This window comes from Apodemus sylvaticus, chromosome 15 (assembly GCF_947179515.1).
Source record: "Apodemus sylvaticus chromosome 15, mApoSyl1.1, whole genome shotgun sequence".
Taxonomy (NCBI): Eukaryota; Metazoa; Chordata; class Mammalia; order Rodentia; family Muridae; genus Apodemus; species Apodemus sylvaticus.
Window position 1 is genome coordinate 3,817,025 of NC_067486.1, and position 16,266 is coordinate 3,833,290.

The window sequence follows — 16,266 nt, forward strand, 5'->3', positions numbered from 1 at the left end:
TGGAGGGATGCTGCTTACTGGATTGCTTCCCCTGACTTGTTCAGCTTGCTTTCTTATAGAACCCAGGACTACCAGCCCAGGAATGGCACCACCCACAAGGGGCCCTCCCACCCTTGATCACTAATTGAGAAAATGCCTTTCAGCTGGATCTCATGGAGGCATTTCCTCAAGGGAGGTGCCTTTCTCTGTGATAGCTCCAGCCTGTGTCAAGTTGACACACAAAATTGGTCAGTACAAGCAGTCTTAACCAGGTTGGGGTTTGGCAGATAGTAGGTACTCAATATTGTTTTTTGGTAATGTAGTCATGCAACCACACAGAGTTGTATCTTAGCTCCAGAACACGTTAAAAACAAAAAGCACAGGGGACTGGAGAGATGGCTCAGTAGTTAAGAGCACTGACTGCTCTTCCAGAGGTCCTGCGTTCAATTCCCAGCAACCACATGGTGGTTTACAACCATCCGTAATGAGATCTGCTGCCCTCTTCTGGTGTGTCTGAAGACAGCTACAGTGTACTCACATAAATTAAATAAATAAATAAATAACACAAATAAAAAGCATAAGGAAAAGCGTACACTCAAGATCCCTGGGCTGGGAGACAGAGACAGGAGCATGACCGGGGCTCACAGGCTGGCCAGCCTGGCCTAATTGATGTGCTCCAGGAGGTGAGACCCTGACCCAAAAACTTGAGGTAGATAGCAAGTGAGAAAGAAAACATTGGAGGTGTGCACACATATGTGCACACACATGCATGTGCACACACAAGGCTGCATCTCCAAGCACACGCAACAAAGAAATAAGTAAAACCATTGATCCAAACTTTAACCAAAACAAGCCTTTCCTTTTTAAAAGAGATTTGTTTATTTATTCTACATATACGAGTACACCATCGCTGTCTTCAGACACACCAGAAGAGAGCATCAGATCGCATTACAGATGGTTGTGGGTTACTATGTGGGTGCTGGGATTTGAACTCAGGGCCTCTGGAAGAGTAGTCAGTGCTTCTAACTGCTGAGCCGTCCCTCCTGCCCACCTTCCCTTTTTATAAGTTATTGCAGGTATTTGGTTTCAGAAATGAAAAGCTGGCTATCCCAGTCCCATCTCCTTCTCACCTCTTAAACAGTTTGCTCAATGTTGAAGGCAAAGGCTACAGACACAGCTTTCCCTCCACCGTGCTTGGCAAAGCTCAGATTATACCAAACAGTTCAGCCAATGAAATCCCCACGAGAGGGGCTCTGTGGCTTCCATTGTGCAGAAAAATAAGTGTGCTGGCGCGTTCAGAGTCAACTTTGTTAAGAGTTGGCAGGAATAAAGAGAAAGAAGGGCAGTTTTGTCATTTTATTTAAAGAAGGTAAAAAGCCATTTGCTTCTCTTAGGATTTGGTAAGACAAAGAACTCATGTGGTACACGTGATCAGTGTGTGAGCCAGAAACTTTTCTTGGGCAAAAATCTAGTGAAGAGGCACACACAGAGATCCGATTGACAATTCTCTTGCTAGATGTTAGCTACTCTTGGATGGGGTAACCTCATGTTTAGAAATATCAGGATTGCAAAACTCCAGGATACTTTTAGATATCTACATTGTGTGATTAGCCAGATTCAAGTCCATCTAGCAAGTAAAAATGTCAAAAGTTATGGCAACTTTTAAAACCAAATAAAACAGAGAAAAGAAACATCTGGTACATTCTCCCTTTAGTTTTTTTGTTTGTACTGTTTTTCAAGACAGGGTTCTTTTTTTGTGACAGAACCCTGGCTGTCCTGAACTCATTTTTATAGACCAGATTGGCCTCAAGCCCACAGAGATTCACCTGCCTCTGCCGCCTGAGTGCTGGGATTAAGACACTATACCCAGTCTTAATATTTTTTTAAATATTGATTCCCTGGCCAGACAGCCTAGCAGAATCAGCGAGTTCCGAGTTTATTGACAGATTCTGTCTCAAAAACAAAAACCCATCTTATACATCTATGAAACTGTCAAGTAATAATAAAAGATAGCCTTAAAGCAACAACAACAAAAAATCCAAGGTGAATTAATGCCCATGGAACATGAGGTTGGTGTATGCTTCTCATATTCTGCATGTACACACATGTGCATGTGCACACTATGAACAAACACTTAAGTAAATAGATAATAAACAAACAAGCAGATTTCTTAGGGGGAAATGGAACTTATTTTTATTTTGAGTCTAAGCCACATTCATCAGACTCTATCATAGAAGCCCCAGGGAATGCTGGGAAGAAACCCCTGAAGGAGAGGGTGTCTCCTGGAGCCGCCACCTTTGTGAGACACCACAGTCCAGTAACTTTGTAATTGATACTCAATTGTCCTGCCTATGAAAGTGTTTGCTCACGTCACTTCTGAAGAAGAATGACCGTCTGTTTATATTAAGGAATTTCTGCATTTGGTTTTGTTTACAGTAAAACCACTTCAAATGGCTTTGGAGATGTTAGCAAGATAGAAGGATTCCTACCACAACTCACCATAATGACAGGCATTCGGGAGAGAGACGTTTTCCCATGTGTGTACAGCCCCAGCCCAGCAGCTCAAGTATCCACCAGCTAAAAGAAGTAGTGAGATGTTCCTACAGTAGAGTGCCACGGGGTGGGGGTGGGGGTGTAGGAGGGGGTGGGGGTAGGGGTGTAGGAGGGGGTGGCGGGGTGACTTACAGACATCATGGCCAGTGTATGAATCCAGATGCAAATGAGAAAACATCATGGCTGATACTTATATACAATTAAAAATTGGGCCACATGGATTTATGGTATTGGAAATCGGAAGAGTAGTTATTTGTGGTAAGGAAACCAAAAAAGACAGCTGACTGGGGTCTCGGGAGGTGCATTACATTTGAAAGTTATCAGGCAGTTCTGAGTGTCTCCCTTTTCCACATCTGTTATGTGGAGAAACAAAAGTGTACTTTAAAATAAACATTTAAAAATCTCCTTTAATAATGTGCATAGTGACAAGTATTTAATGATATATTTAATTATAATATATTATATTACAATTATAATAGTTGTAATATATTATATATGTGATATATACAGTTTAGGCTGTTATCATTTTGCACTGTTGATATACAAAGCCCTATGTCTTAAGCTGAACCTAAATTTGGATATTGGCCCTATCATGACATTTAACAATCCGAAGTAACTTAAGACACGTTCTTTGAATACAGATCACAAAGATCTACCCTCAAGATGACCTGAAACTGGGCAACTGCTCTTATCTTTGTGTTTTATTTTGGAATTGAACTCATTATTCCTAAAGTACACCTGGGACCGTTTTACCTTTCAGTGATGGATGGCTTGGAGGTCACGACAAGTCTTCAGAAGACAGCATCTTGATAAATAAGCCCCAGAGTCAAAAACAAGGGGACGTTAGGTGAGGAACGGAATACTTTACAACTTTTTCCTTTGAGTTACTTTTAAATATTTAAATTCTGTCATGACTGAAAAACAGAAGAATAAAAATTAATCCATAGTATCTAGAGAGAAATGTTGTCAGTAGAAGAGTCCAGGATGTTTTAAAATAATTTTAGACTGTGATTCATGTGTATCTGCCTGTTGCCTTATCCATACAGTGCCTTCGTTGATTTTCTCAGCAGTCACCAGTCCAGCTTTGGGACACGCCCACCGTTCCCAGGCATCCTTGCGCTTGACTGTAATTAACCATGTCCCACCAGCAGCTCTAAGCCGCCACTGCTCTGCTTCTGTGGCTGCAAGTCCCCCCACCCGGTCTTTCTCCCTGTCTAGGAAAACACACACACACACACATCAGAAGAATTATACTCGCAGCCTCCGTCGGTCCTTTCAGAGTATTCTCAAGGTCCCTTCACACTTCATCAGGAATCACTTGCACATCTCTTTTATTTTAGAATACTATCTCATTGTATAAATGTATGATATTCCATCTAGATCCCTGGAGGGCTTGAGTCCTGTCCGTAAGTGCTCCACCTCTGCAGCTCGTCTGGTGACCTAGGCGGCGAAGTGACTAGGTACTTACTCGCGACTAAGGTAGATAAGGAATACATTGGGCGACGACGGACGGTTTACATCGCAGTAGGACAGAATGAGTTTTAATCATGAGATTCCGAGCAACACTCAATTTTAAAATGTACAACTAGTTTCTGAAATTTTTCATTTAATATTTTGGGGCCATGATTAAAGCGACCGAAACCGTGAACAGCAGAACCAAGAGTGGAAAGGGGTTGGAATTCTGTGCCATGACGCACTTACTCATTTACCAGTGGGTGTCTGAAAGGGTTCTAGTCTGGAAATATTGTAAGGACTTCCATATAAATGTCTCTGTGTACAAATGGCTTTGTTTCTCTTGGAGAAAGTCCTAAAGCTGAAAGTGCTAGGTTGAATGATAAATTATATTGACTTTTTAATGAAACCGCTAACCTATCTCCCCAGCAGATTGTACTAGTTTACATTTTCCTAGTTCAGTTTGTGGTTCCAGACCCTCCCCACCCTCCAGATGTCTATTTTCTCACCTTTAAACACAGATGTGCACCTTCCCTTCTCCGTGTACTTCAGGTTCTCAGCAAGTCCCCTTCTGAGGTAGCTATGTTGCCAGCGTTTAATGACCTCTTTCATGCTGTGCACACACACACTGATCCTTCCTCAGCACTTTTATAAAAATGAGTCACGCATTGCTCCTTCAGGAAGCGGCAAGGCCTCCATCTGTGCTTTTGAGAAGGGCAGGTGTCCTCTTGCTCCAATACATACCACATCAGGCGGCAAAAATAGATTATCTCAACAAGCAGAGGTGAGTTTGATTGACTGTTTGGGGCCCAAGGTAAGACAATGAAAGATGCTAGTGAGTTCTACAGTTAGTGTGGAGGATGTACAATGGCAGGGTCATGGCTGTGTAATGGTGGGGTCATAGGTGTACAACAGCAGGTCATGGGTGTACAATGGTGGAGTCATGGGTGTGTAATTGCAGGGTCATGGGCATGCCATGGTGGGGTCATGGGTGTGCAATGGCGGGGTCATGGCAGCAGCAGAGGACCATGGTTGGGTGAGTGACTCTTGTGAATGCCACTGCCCCTGTTAAGACCCAGAAAGCCAGAAAGAATGAATGGAGCTCAAATCACAGTTGACAGAGACAGAGAGGGAGGGTGCCGGCATCAGCTAATTTTCTTCTTCACCCATTTTATGTGTACCTGAGGGCCACAGCCTGCTAGGCCTGGAGGAATTTGAATTTCTGTCAAGCAAGCAGCCTGTATTTATTTGTTTGTTTGTTTGTTTGTTTGTGTTTTTTCTCTTTGGAGGTATGATCTCACTCTGTAGTCTTGCCTTGTCTGGAAGTCATCGCTATGTAGACCAGCCTGGCCTCATATTTAACAGCTACCCACCTACCTTTGCTTCCAGGGTGCTGAGATTAAAGGCATGTACAGCCATGCCCTCCTCCAGGAGACTTTTTTAAAATGGAGTTTTGCTGAATTTAATTCTTTGGTAGTAAAGTCAGTACATCTTGTTTGAGTGTCCCATACAGTGATGCAGCATTCACTCTGACTGAAGATATTATGACTTGAATCTGAATGTCCCCAAAGGCTCATTTCTGGGTACTTGTTCCCCGGCTAGCTAGTTGCACTGTCCTGTGGGGACACAGGGCCTTTGTGATGGAAGTTAGTCACCACGGACTGGCCTCTTGTGTCTGGCGGTGACCATGGTTCCCTCTGTGATCTCAGCTATGACGTGAACAGTCTCTGTCATACTCCACTGATGCTATGCCCTTCCCTACAGTAGTGGAATAAAACCATAAACTGGAATAAGCTTTTCCTCCATATAATTGTCTTTGTAGGTATTCTACTCAGAACTACATGAAATTATTGAATATTGTATATAAGCAAAATAAATTAAAAAAATAAAATTAAAACCATAGCAAAGAGATATTTGCACAGCCAAGCTGGCTGTGGCGAGATTCACAATAGCTGAGGTATATGAGTCGGCCTGGACGCTTATCCAGGGAGGGATGAGAAAGAAAATATGGAATCAGGTTGGAGAGATGGCTCAACAGTTAAGAGCAGTTTAGGATTTTCCAGAGGACCCAGGCTCAATTCCCAGCACCACACGGCAGCTCACAGCCATCTGAAACTCCAGTTCTAGGGGATCCAACACTCTCTTCTGGTTTCAGCAGGCACCAGGTGCTGACGAGGTATACGTGCATGCAAGAATAGCATTTACACATGTAAAATGAATCTTTAAAAATTAAAGAAAAAAGCTGGGCGGTGGTGGTGCATGCCTGTAATCCCAGCACTCTGGGAGGCAGAGGCAGGCGGGTTTCTGAGTTTGAGGCCAGCCTGATCTACAGAATGAGTTCCAGGACAGCCAGGGCTACACAGAGAAACCCTGTCTCAAAAAACCAAAAAAAAAAAAAAAAAAAAAAAAAAAAAGAAAAAGAAAAAGAAAGAAAAAGAAAGAAAGAAAAAGCAAGGTGGGTATTGTGCTCTCAAGGTAGGGATTTCATTTAGTGATCAGTGCAGCCACAGTTACCCACAGTTACCAGTGAAGTCAGACGCTGAACTCAAGGAACATGTGAAAAAAAAATGTATTTAAAACAACTTTCTAAAAGGACAAGTTTTACTCTGGAACTCTAAGTTCGTTAATAGAGCAAATGACTATTATGCCTGAGGCCCTGGGCTTGAACTACAGCAGAGAGAGAGAGGAGAGAGAGAGAGAGAGAGAGAGAGAGAGAGAGAGAGAGAGAGAGAGAGAGAGAGAGAGAGAGAGAGAGAAGAGATGCAGAGACACAGTAGAGACAGAGACACACAGAGAGAGAGAGAGGACAGGAAGAAAGGAAATAAGGAGGGGGTTTTGTTATTGTTGTTGTTGTTGGTGGTGGTGGTGGTGGTGGTGGTTTTGTTCTGTTGTTTTTAAAGGACAGAACAATTTAAAAAAAAAAAAAAAAAACAGCTAGGGAACAAAACCTACCATGAGGTAGAGTGTGACTTCACTTTAATTCCAGCACCTGAGAAGGAGGCAGGCAGATCTCTGTCTGAGGTCAGCCTGGTCTGTGTGGGGACTTCCGGGCCAGTCAGAGATGTATCCCTAGATCCAGTTGGGGAATATTTTTTTGTTTGTTTGTTTACTACCTGAAGATATAGGAAGGGAGAAAACCAATACCTTTTACTTTGTAACAGAACTTCTGAGCTGTTGGGTTTGTTACAATGTTTACACTGTTGGTATTTCTGTTAATAGTAATGTGTTATTTGGGTAGTGAGGTATGAGGCTATCTTGTTTTTTTTTTTTTTTTTTTTGTTAGTGCTTTTTCTTGTTATGTTTGTTACTATTAATCAACTCCAGGGCCTCATCCTTGCTTGGTCAACACTGTACCACTGAGCTATATCCCTAACTCTTCTCATATTATTTTTGTTCTTTTGAGACAGTCACAATAAATGCCCGGCTGGCCCTAAGCCCTCTGTGTAGCCAAGGCAGGCTTTGAGCTTGGGGTCCTCCTGCCTCAGCCTCTTAGGCTTGCTCTTTTATTTTTTCAATCATTGATCCTGTGTGGATGTGGTGGTGGGGGCAATTGTGCCACTGTGTGTGTCTCTAAGTCAAAAGCCAACTCTGTCACATGAGTTCTGCGGGATCAAACTCAAGTCGTCTGGCTTGGTGGCAAGTGCCCTTCCCCACTAAGCCGTCTTGCTGGCCCCTTCTTGCATTTGTGGAAATATATAATTTTAAGGGACTTAAATACAAAACAAAGTCTTTAAAACTTTTAGTAGAGGAACTAATTTACTCTAAGAACATCTTACACAAAAAGATGATTGTCAAACATTCTTTCAAAATATTTTATTCCAAGTAAAAATTCACACAGGGTGGTGTATATGGGAAGACAGATTCCAAAAAGAAAATTAGGGAGAGCCCTGAGGAGCAGAGCCCTTGGATTATTAGAACGATAAAATTCAAAATAATCTTACATAAGAAACTTTAATTAAAAACAGTGTCATTTCATGCAAATAACAAGACCATGCTGGTCACCAAGTAATAAAAATTAACCCCTTACGGCATGTATACTTAAACACACAGCTCTCCATTCTCAGAAACAGCTATTTTATCCCCTAAAGAGATCACACCTTCTTACTTCTTATTCCTGTGAAAATTATTCAGTATTTTAATTTTGGGGTTTTTTTTGCAAGTAAAAATAATTTTTCAAACAGCTACTGAGCAACCAAATGAACTCTTAAAATGGGAGTTAATATCTAAATTATTTTTACAAAGGGAGAATCACTAGATAATGGGTCTCTGGGCAAGAGAGGGGTGGCGAGGCTTACGGTAGAGTAATTTTCAGAGCGGCAGTGAGCTCCAAAGGCCTTCTTCCTGAGAATATCTTCTCATCAGGCACCCTTCCTCAAAAGTATGCATGAGCACATGTGTGGGCACACACAGATATACAGTCGGACACACAGTCAGACACACAGTCGGACACACAGACATAGTCACACAGTCAGACATAGTCACACAGTCAGACATAGTCACACAGTCAGGCACATAGACAGACATAGTCACACAGTCAGACATAGTCAGTCTCACAGTCAGGGACATAGACAGACATAGTAGTCACACAGTCAGACACAGACAGGCATAGTCACACAGTCAGACACACAGATAGACATACGGTCAGTCACACAGTCGGACATACAGTTACACAGACAGACACACAGACAGACATAGTCAGACATACAGACAGACATAGTCATTCACATAGTCAGACATACAGTCAGTCACACAGACAGACACACACATCAGGAAAATAAGAGTAAAAGTGGAGTTCCTGGCCTGAGCAGGGGTGGAGTGCAGTCCAGCCTCTGAATTTCCCACACAGGAGTCAGGAAAAGATGCTGAGCCCTGGCAGGCAAAGCTGTCCCTGGAACTCAGTGACCTGCACGAGAGAGGCTCTCTTCATTTGCCAGAGCTCTCACTGTCCCCTGCAGTGTCCCCTGCAGGCAGCTGACCTTCCCAGAGGCCACTCCTTTGTCCTACAGGCTTGCCAGCCTTACTCTGCCCTTTCCTCCTGAGCAGATTCCCTGACTTCTGCCTCCAGGCACTGAAGGTAGTTGGACTGGGCCTCCTCCTCTTGCTCCTCCTCAGAGCCAGACTCAGAGTCATCGTTGTAGAAATGAATGGTGGCTTGCACTGGGAAGCTGGCCAGCACTTTTTCCCCAGAACTCTTCAGGTATTCTTGACGCTTTGAAATGGGTAAGTAAAGTCTAATATTAAAGAAACAAATAAACCATTAGTCAACCTAAAAAAAAGGGGGGGACCCAAGCTCCCACCAAAAGCACCTCATTCCTCGTTCCTGTGCTTTCTGTGAACATGGTGCTTTTAACATGAGAACACAGAACTCAGCACCTTCTGAGGCACTAGCTAAAACCCCACACTAATCCGCATAGACCCATCAGCAACGAGGTTAACATTAGCAGGCTACGAAGACTCTGGGCTCTCATCTTAAAAGACAGGATCTTATCAGATGGGTGACCTGAGCCCTCCTGGAAGTAGGAGTTCAGTTCTGTGTGTGTGTCTCTCTGTCTCTGTGTGTGTGTTTATCTCTCTCTGTCTCTGTCTCTCTGTCTCTGTCTCTCTCTGTCTCTCTCTCTCTCTCTCTCTTACACACACACACACACACACACACACACACACAGTGGAAGACAGGAAAGCAAACCTCTGAGCTTTGGAGGAAACTTGACTCTGAAACTCTGGCCGGGAGGAATAACTGTTCTAGATGGAGAGAGAAGGTGGAGATGGTGTGCCCCTCTCAACATAAGGAAAAGTCACACTTGGGGAAAGACAAAGATATAGAAGGAGAAAGGGAGGGGGAAAGGGGAGAGGAGGGGAGGGAAGAAGAGGAGAAGAGAAAGGAAGGAAGGGAGGGGGAGAGAGAAAAGGAAAACAGAAAGGGCAAGGGGGAAAGGATAAGATGAAAGGCAGGCAGAAGAAAGGAAGGAGGGGGAGGGAGAAAAGGGAGGCAGGGAAAGAGAAGGAAAAGGTTTAAATACATAAAAGTTGGAATCTCCAAGTTTTAAACTGAGGATTGCAGATATAATGGAAAGTTTTTAAAAATATCAATAGTCTCTTAATATTTTTCAATTATTGATTCACTTGGCTTCTCCCCCTTGGTCTTCGGAGGAAGTAGAGTTTCTCGGTTGATTGCTGCTGACTTTAGCTAGTGTTCTCTTTCCTGGACAGCGGACAGGAGAACTCATAGGCAGGCCATCGCCTGTGTGTGATGGCTCTGGCTACCGAACCCTGAGACCCTAAGGTTCCAGCACAACCGGTGCTGCCTCCAGGCACCCTTGGCAACCTCTGAAGACATTTTTGATTAACTCAACTGAGGGAAGGCTCCAGTGTTTCTGGGCAGAAGGGGGAAGTGCTGCCAAACGTCCCACTGAGTGGTCAGTGTGGCAAGAGCAGGCAGAGCACAGGCAACGTGCACCAACACATCTAAAACGGAAGTGTAAGCAAGATTTAGACCTGGCCACGCTTAAAATTAGCTGATTACTTTGAAGTGTTTGGCAAAGAGTTCAAAGGGCAAATGGGATTTGGGATACAGCCGGTCTCCGAGTGTAATGAAACAGTAAATGCATGAAGTCAAGAACAGACTCCAGAAATACAACGAATCATTCTTAAAATCCCTTGGTAAAAAAGCAAAATAAAACTAGATAATATATTTAATTCTCTACTTTGTTAAAATGCTAATGTGGGGGCTGGAGAGATGGCTCAGCAGTTAAGAGCACCGACAGCTCTTCTGAAGGTCCTGAGTTCAAGTCCCAGCAATCACATGGTGGCTCACAACCATCTGTAACAAGACCCGACTCCCCCTTCTGGAGCATCTGAAGACAGCTACAGTGTACTTACATATAATAAATAAATCTTAAAGGAAAAAAAGAAATGCTAATGTGCACTATCATCACATGCTTTTCATCATGAAGTAACATATTACCTGACAGGATGCCGGAATCCAAAGGCTCCCTTTGATCCCAAAGTGTGTTGGTCCCCCCAAGGCTCACACTGTAAAGACAAATGTGTAGAAACACAGGTGTAGTTGTGGAGCCCCTGAAGGTGCCAGCTCGAAGCTTTAAAGACATGACTTAAATCTGTCAAGATAGATAGAATGCTAGCCTTAGAGCTTAAACATTCCGTGGCATCTCACAAGTTCTGCTTCCAGAATATTTAACCAGGTATTGTGAGGGCTCAGACCTTAAATCTACATGTGTGGTCATAGTGACAATTCTGACATTTTGGTTTCCTTAAAAAACACAGAAATATAAGAATGTTCTTTCATTTTAATCCCAGGTGTGGAGATGTGGGGCTGCTTCAGACTGTCCGCAGCAGCTGACTATGATTTGCCTCATGCTCTAGCAAAGCTGTGGTTTTGCCAGTTTCAGAGAGTTTCTGTGTTTATTGTTTGGAATTCTGGGAACTTTTCAGAAAGTATATAAATGCTAGGGTTCCAAAAGGCCTGGTGTGTTGGTGGTTGGTAGTTTAAGGGGGTGATTGTGGTTTGTTAGTAGTACTCAAAGAAAAAAAATTAAAGAAATTAGATCGGAGACTTCTATCTCTCCCTTTTATTCTTCTTTCTCTTCTGTCTAGTGAAGGTCTCAGACAGCTTTACAGAGTGGGTTGTGGAGCTGAAATGCTGAGCAGAGAGACGAAAATGCCAAGTACTTTTGGAATATATATATATGCCAATGAGGATTCAGAAGATCTTGAAATGGTTGCTGTTCATGCCATTTCACCCCGTAGGAGACCCTGGTGCATGAATATGCATGGTGTGTGCATGAATATGCATGGTGTGTGTGTGTGTGTGTGTGTGTGTGTGTGTGTGTATAACATCTGTAAGTAAACTGGACTACAGGATGCCCCTGCAGACGTTAAGGTGCATTAGCAGTACTTCTCCATGATACATGGAAGGTCTTTGGAACACAGTCCTTCACGTTATTTCTGACTCTCCAGAGCTACAGGAAACAACTTCTGGATTCATCTATTTATAATCATAAACAGTCCCCTAAACTGAGGCTCTCACCCTACATTCCTATCCTGCTGAAGATGACCTGTAGGGAGCAGCAGTGCACAATGTGGTAGATGACAAAGGGTAATGCTAATCTGACCAGAGAAAGGGCCCTGTCCTGACTAGGCCAGGAACTCACAATACTTGTCCATGAGCTGTAGAAATGGAACCCCACAAACATAGGCTCTTAACTTTTTATGCCATTATTTTAATCCTTTTCTGACTTTTTAAGACAGGGCCTCAGTATGTAGCACAGGCTGACCCACGGTCTCATTATGTAGTCCAGGCTGGCCTCACACTTTTAAAGATCTTCCCAAGTGCTAGGATTGCAACCATGAGCCACCACACCTGGCTTTCAAACAGTCCTTAATAAAAGATTAGTTCTCTTGGAGGGAAACACTGAAACACTCATACTTTGGTAATTAAATGGGACCAGAATGATAAACCAGCTAAACAGTGTGTTTAAGGTATGTGCAGCTTCTTAAGCTCCAAAGAACAGGCTCAAGCAGAGAGCTTCAACCACGAACCTCTGACTGTAAGGTCATGGTGGTAAGCCTGGAAAGTAGGACAGGCCTAGGCCCTGGCAGTGTAGACAAAAATCCAGGAGGGGAACGTGCTGTGGCCAAGAGCCATCGAGGCTGGGGAAGGGGCAGGGTCATGGCTCACAGTGATGGAAACATCTATTTATGATCAGATATGCCAGTCCTGGACCCATCCTCGGGATCAATCTCTCTCTCTCTCCCTTCCTCCCACCCTCCCTCTCGCTTTCCTTCCTTCCTTCCTTCCTTCCTTCCTTCCTTCCTTCCTTCCTTCCTTCCTTCCTTCCTTTCTTTTAATTTGGTCTATCAGCCAGGTTGTGGCAGTATACACCCTTAGGCCCTGCAAAGACAGGCAGATTTTGTAAGTTCAAGGCCGGCCTGGTCTACAGCATGAGTTCCAGGACAGCCAGGGCTACACAGAGAACCCTTTCTCAAAAAGAAAAAAACGTTTTTTGTTTGTTTGTTTGTTTGTTTGTTTTAAGTCTATCCCCCACCCCAATCCAGGGGAGGATACAGCTGTCTAGGCATCAAGCGGATATTGCTGCTTCTCTGCCCAAGGAACAAAGCTTTGGGGCTTTTCTCAAATTTGTATCTTATTCCAATTTCCATCTGCTTGTTGGAAGTCCTGGTATGGGTCAGCAAGTCACAGTCCCTCACAGAATCCTCTACAAGAAATGGCACGGAGACTTGGATGGAGGGATTTTCCTGCTTTGCCAAGAGCCAGTACCATCAGCCAGACACTGTGCAGCACAAGCCCAGGGCACTCACCCAGCCTGCTGGGAGGAACCGGATTTATTGAGGCCTGTAGACAACCTGTGTGTGACATCTACAAAGAGCTTTCTGGGTAGAGCTGGGAATTTAGCTCCCTGGTAAAGCCAGAGCCTAGTGACAAGGAAAGACCTAGGGATGGATCCCAAGATCTCGCCCTAACAAGGGTGTGGGAAGGCAGCCAGTTCTACAGTCCCTACAGAACACCAGGCTCCTCCATCCACCCAGATCCAGGACTTAGCTGCCTTCTGTGAAGTGCAGTGAAGTAGAAAGGGGCTGTGCTTTAAGATAATCTCAAGGGGCTTTCTCCTCATAGTAGAACCAAAAGCTACCTGCCTCAGGCCGTGTCTCCCACACAACTGAGCGACTCCCACATTCACGGTTCACTTAAAGGAAAATTTGGTAGTTTGAGAGTTCTTTAAAATCTTGTCTTTAAGAACTCGAGTCTTTGAGTGGGGTAAGAAAGAATTCTCTTCAGTCACTTAGAAATGTGGAGCAGGCCATTATTAGGACTGAAACAAAATCACTTATCAGACAGCTACTCTTTGTTTGCTTTGTTCTTTAAGCATCTATGAATATAACTGAATTAAAGCACCCAGTATTCAAAGAAAATAACTTACACCTAAGAGAATAATAGAGGGGTGCTTTCCCACAATTAACTTTTCATATCATATCAGTCTGTACATTAAGCTGTATCCCACAGGTGTTGTGTCAATACGATGCATGGGCCTCCCTAAGCTGACTCCACTGTTTTAAAGGACAATTTGTATTTGAGAATATAGCAAATGTAAACAAAACATTCTCTTAATAAGTCAAAAGCAATTAACCGGCAAGGCAAAGATAAAGGGATAGCTGTGGCAATTCATCTTTGCTGACAAAGCCCCGTGCTTGAGTGTATTTGCACAACGAACAGAAGATCCTGCAGGACTTCTTGCAGACAGGGTGGGAGCTTTTAACTGCACCGTCTGGGCACCAGAGGTGGACGGGTCTGCCTTCTTTGCAATGTGGTACACAACCAGCTTTTCTCTAAGGGGGCTGGGTTTTGCCTCTCCCCTGCTCTGGTTTGCAGAATACCGCCGCCCCCCTTCCCCCCCCCCCCCGCAGCACTTAATTACCATGCAAAGCCCAAGTCCTTAGCTGTTTGCTTTTTAAGGATGGAGGGCAATCGGGAGCCCAGTGGGCCCATTAGCACCTCAGTTCACTCTGTGCTCTACCCACCCCACCTCCAGGCACTTACTTGTAGGTTAGAAGACCAAGCTAAGCAGGAGGGAGGAGTCCTTTCCCCGGGTTTTGTTTTTGTTTTCAAAATTATTAAAAGCATGGTGCCGCTACTTTCTAGCTTGACCATCACCTACAACAGTCACATTTAGCTTACCCGAGGTTCAGTTCTGGTCAGTTCAGCATCTCCTCTGGGCGGCGAAGTCCATGGTCTCCACGGGGCTGGAATGGAACTGGAAACAAGCACCAGGAGAGACTGAACCCCTGGCATTTCTGTTGCCCCTCAAATGTTACTATGAGGTTGATATCATAGTGTCTGTTTGATGAAGAGTCCCTGCACACACACCATGTTCCCTTTAAGGTCTGTCTGCCAGTGCATTCTGATGGGCCCCTCAGTACTTTACCTGTTCTGTCTTCTGCAGAATTCTCCGGGCTCTGCTTCCTAGTACACTCTGAGAAGGTAAGTCCCAAATCTGACACTATTACTGGGGCGTGTGTGAGTCGAGGTATTTTTCTCCCAATAAATCTCTCATTGATACCTCAAAGAATTTCCAATACAGCTGGTTGGTTTCAACTACACCACCCCTGCAGCTGGAGACTCCTGATTCTTCAGCTTCTTCTTAGCCTACCATGCCAAGGACTGCGTTTCTGCATCGCCAAATTACCTTCCCTACTGACCCAGCTGATCTGATTTCCTTAAACTTCGCAGTTTTAAAGATAGCTGGGTCCCAGAGATGGGCAAACACTGAGCCCCAGCATATGGCAGGAGACTGTCACTTTGTGATAGACCGCAGGATCCTTTTATAAATTTCTTATGGGGCCCCCAGCTTCCAGGATTTCCCAGTTGGATCAATTTCAGATCCCCAATACATGCAAGTGTTGCCCGTTTCCTAGCCACGGGGTCCCTGCACTTCAGACAGGAGTTTGCAGTAGTCGATCCCAGGCTAAGGAGCTCAGTGTCTGGGTTCACCTCCATCGGGACCACAGGACACCCTCACCTTTCGGGCCCGCGTGGTAGCGGTGGCCTCCCGGGATCATCCCCTGGACAGTGGCAGAGGCGTCCCCGTGCCTCCCGGGCTCCGGCCGCCTCGGGTCTCATGGTGCGGGTGTCGCGCGAATCCCGCACCCGACGGCCCCTGGTCCCCTTGGCCGAGCGCGCTCACCTACCCGCTCGCTCCGCGCCAGGTTTAAAAACTGGGGCGGGGCGGGGAGGGGACTCGGGAAACTGCGCCCCCGGGGGAGGGGGAGGGCAAGGGACCTCGGGAAGGGACGGAGGAAGCAGAGGGTGGAGACCTGAAAGGCTCAAGGAAGAGAGCGGGGTCCCCAGGGCGGGGTGGGGTGTGTGTCCTGAGTGGAGAATGGACAAAAGAAAACCAGGAGGGTCACTGGCGGAGCGGGAAGCGCAGGGCGGGACAGGCGGCCTACAGGGCCTCAGAGATGACCGGTGGTGGCTGCGCGTCTCGGGGAACAATTGGGAGCCAATTGTCCCCATTGCCGAGCAACTCCGGGGGCCGCAGCCCTCGGGATTCTGATCCCTAAAGCATGCCGCCCCACCCCTCACCGTAGTTCCCCCAGAGTTTCCCTTTCAGCGCTGCGAGAGGTCGTGGGTGTGGGGCAGAGTCCTTGCTGCACCGAGGGTCCGGACAGTCCCACGAGTGGGTGACAGCTGGATATGACGAAGCCAGGCGAGGGCGTAGGGGCAACCTCCGCGCCCACGGAAGCCTTAAG

The 16,266-nt window shown here is 45.2% G+C and overlaps 1 protein-coding gene across 1 annotated transcript; it reads right to left on the minus strand.

The window, feature by feature from the left end:
• Nucleotides 1–7,782: 7,782 nt before the first annotated feature.
• Ripply3 (ripply transcriptional repressor 3) lies at nt 7,783–15,678 on the minus strand. The gene is made up of 4 exons (XM_052158427.1): nt 15,537–15,678; nt 14,696–14,771; nt 10,946–11,013; nt 7,783–9,215 (listed from the first exon to the last, which is right to left on the minus strand). The coding sequence occupies exons 1-4, from the start codon at nt 15,635–15,637 to the stop codon at nt 9,002–9,004; spliced, it is 459 nt and encodes a 152-aa protein (XP_052014387.1). The 5' UTR covers nt 15,638–15,678; the 3' UTR covers nt 7,783–9,001.
• Between the last annotated feature and the right edge of the window lie 588 nt (nt 15,679–16,266).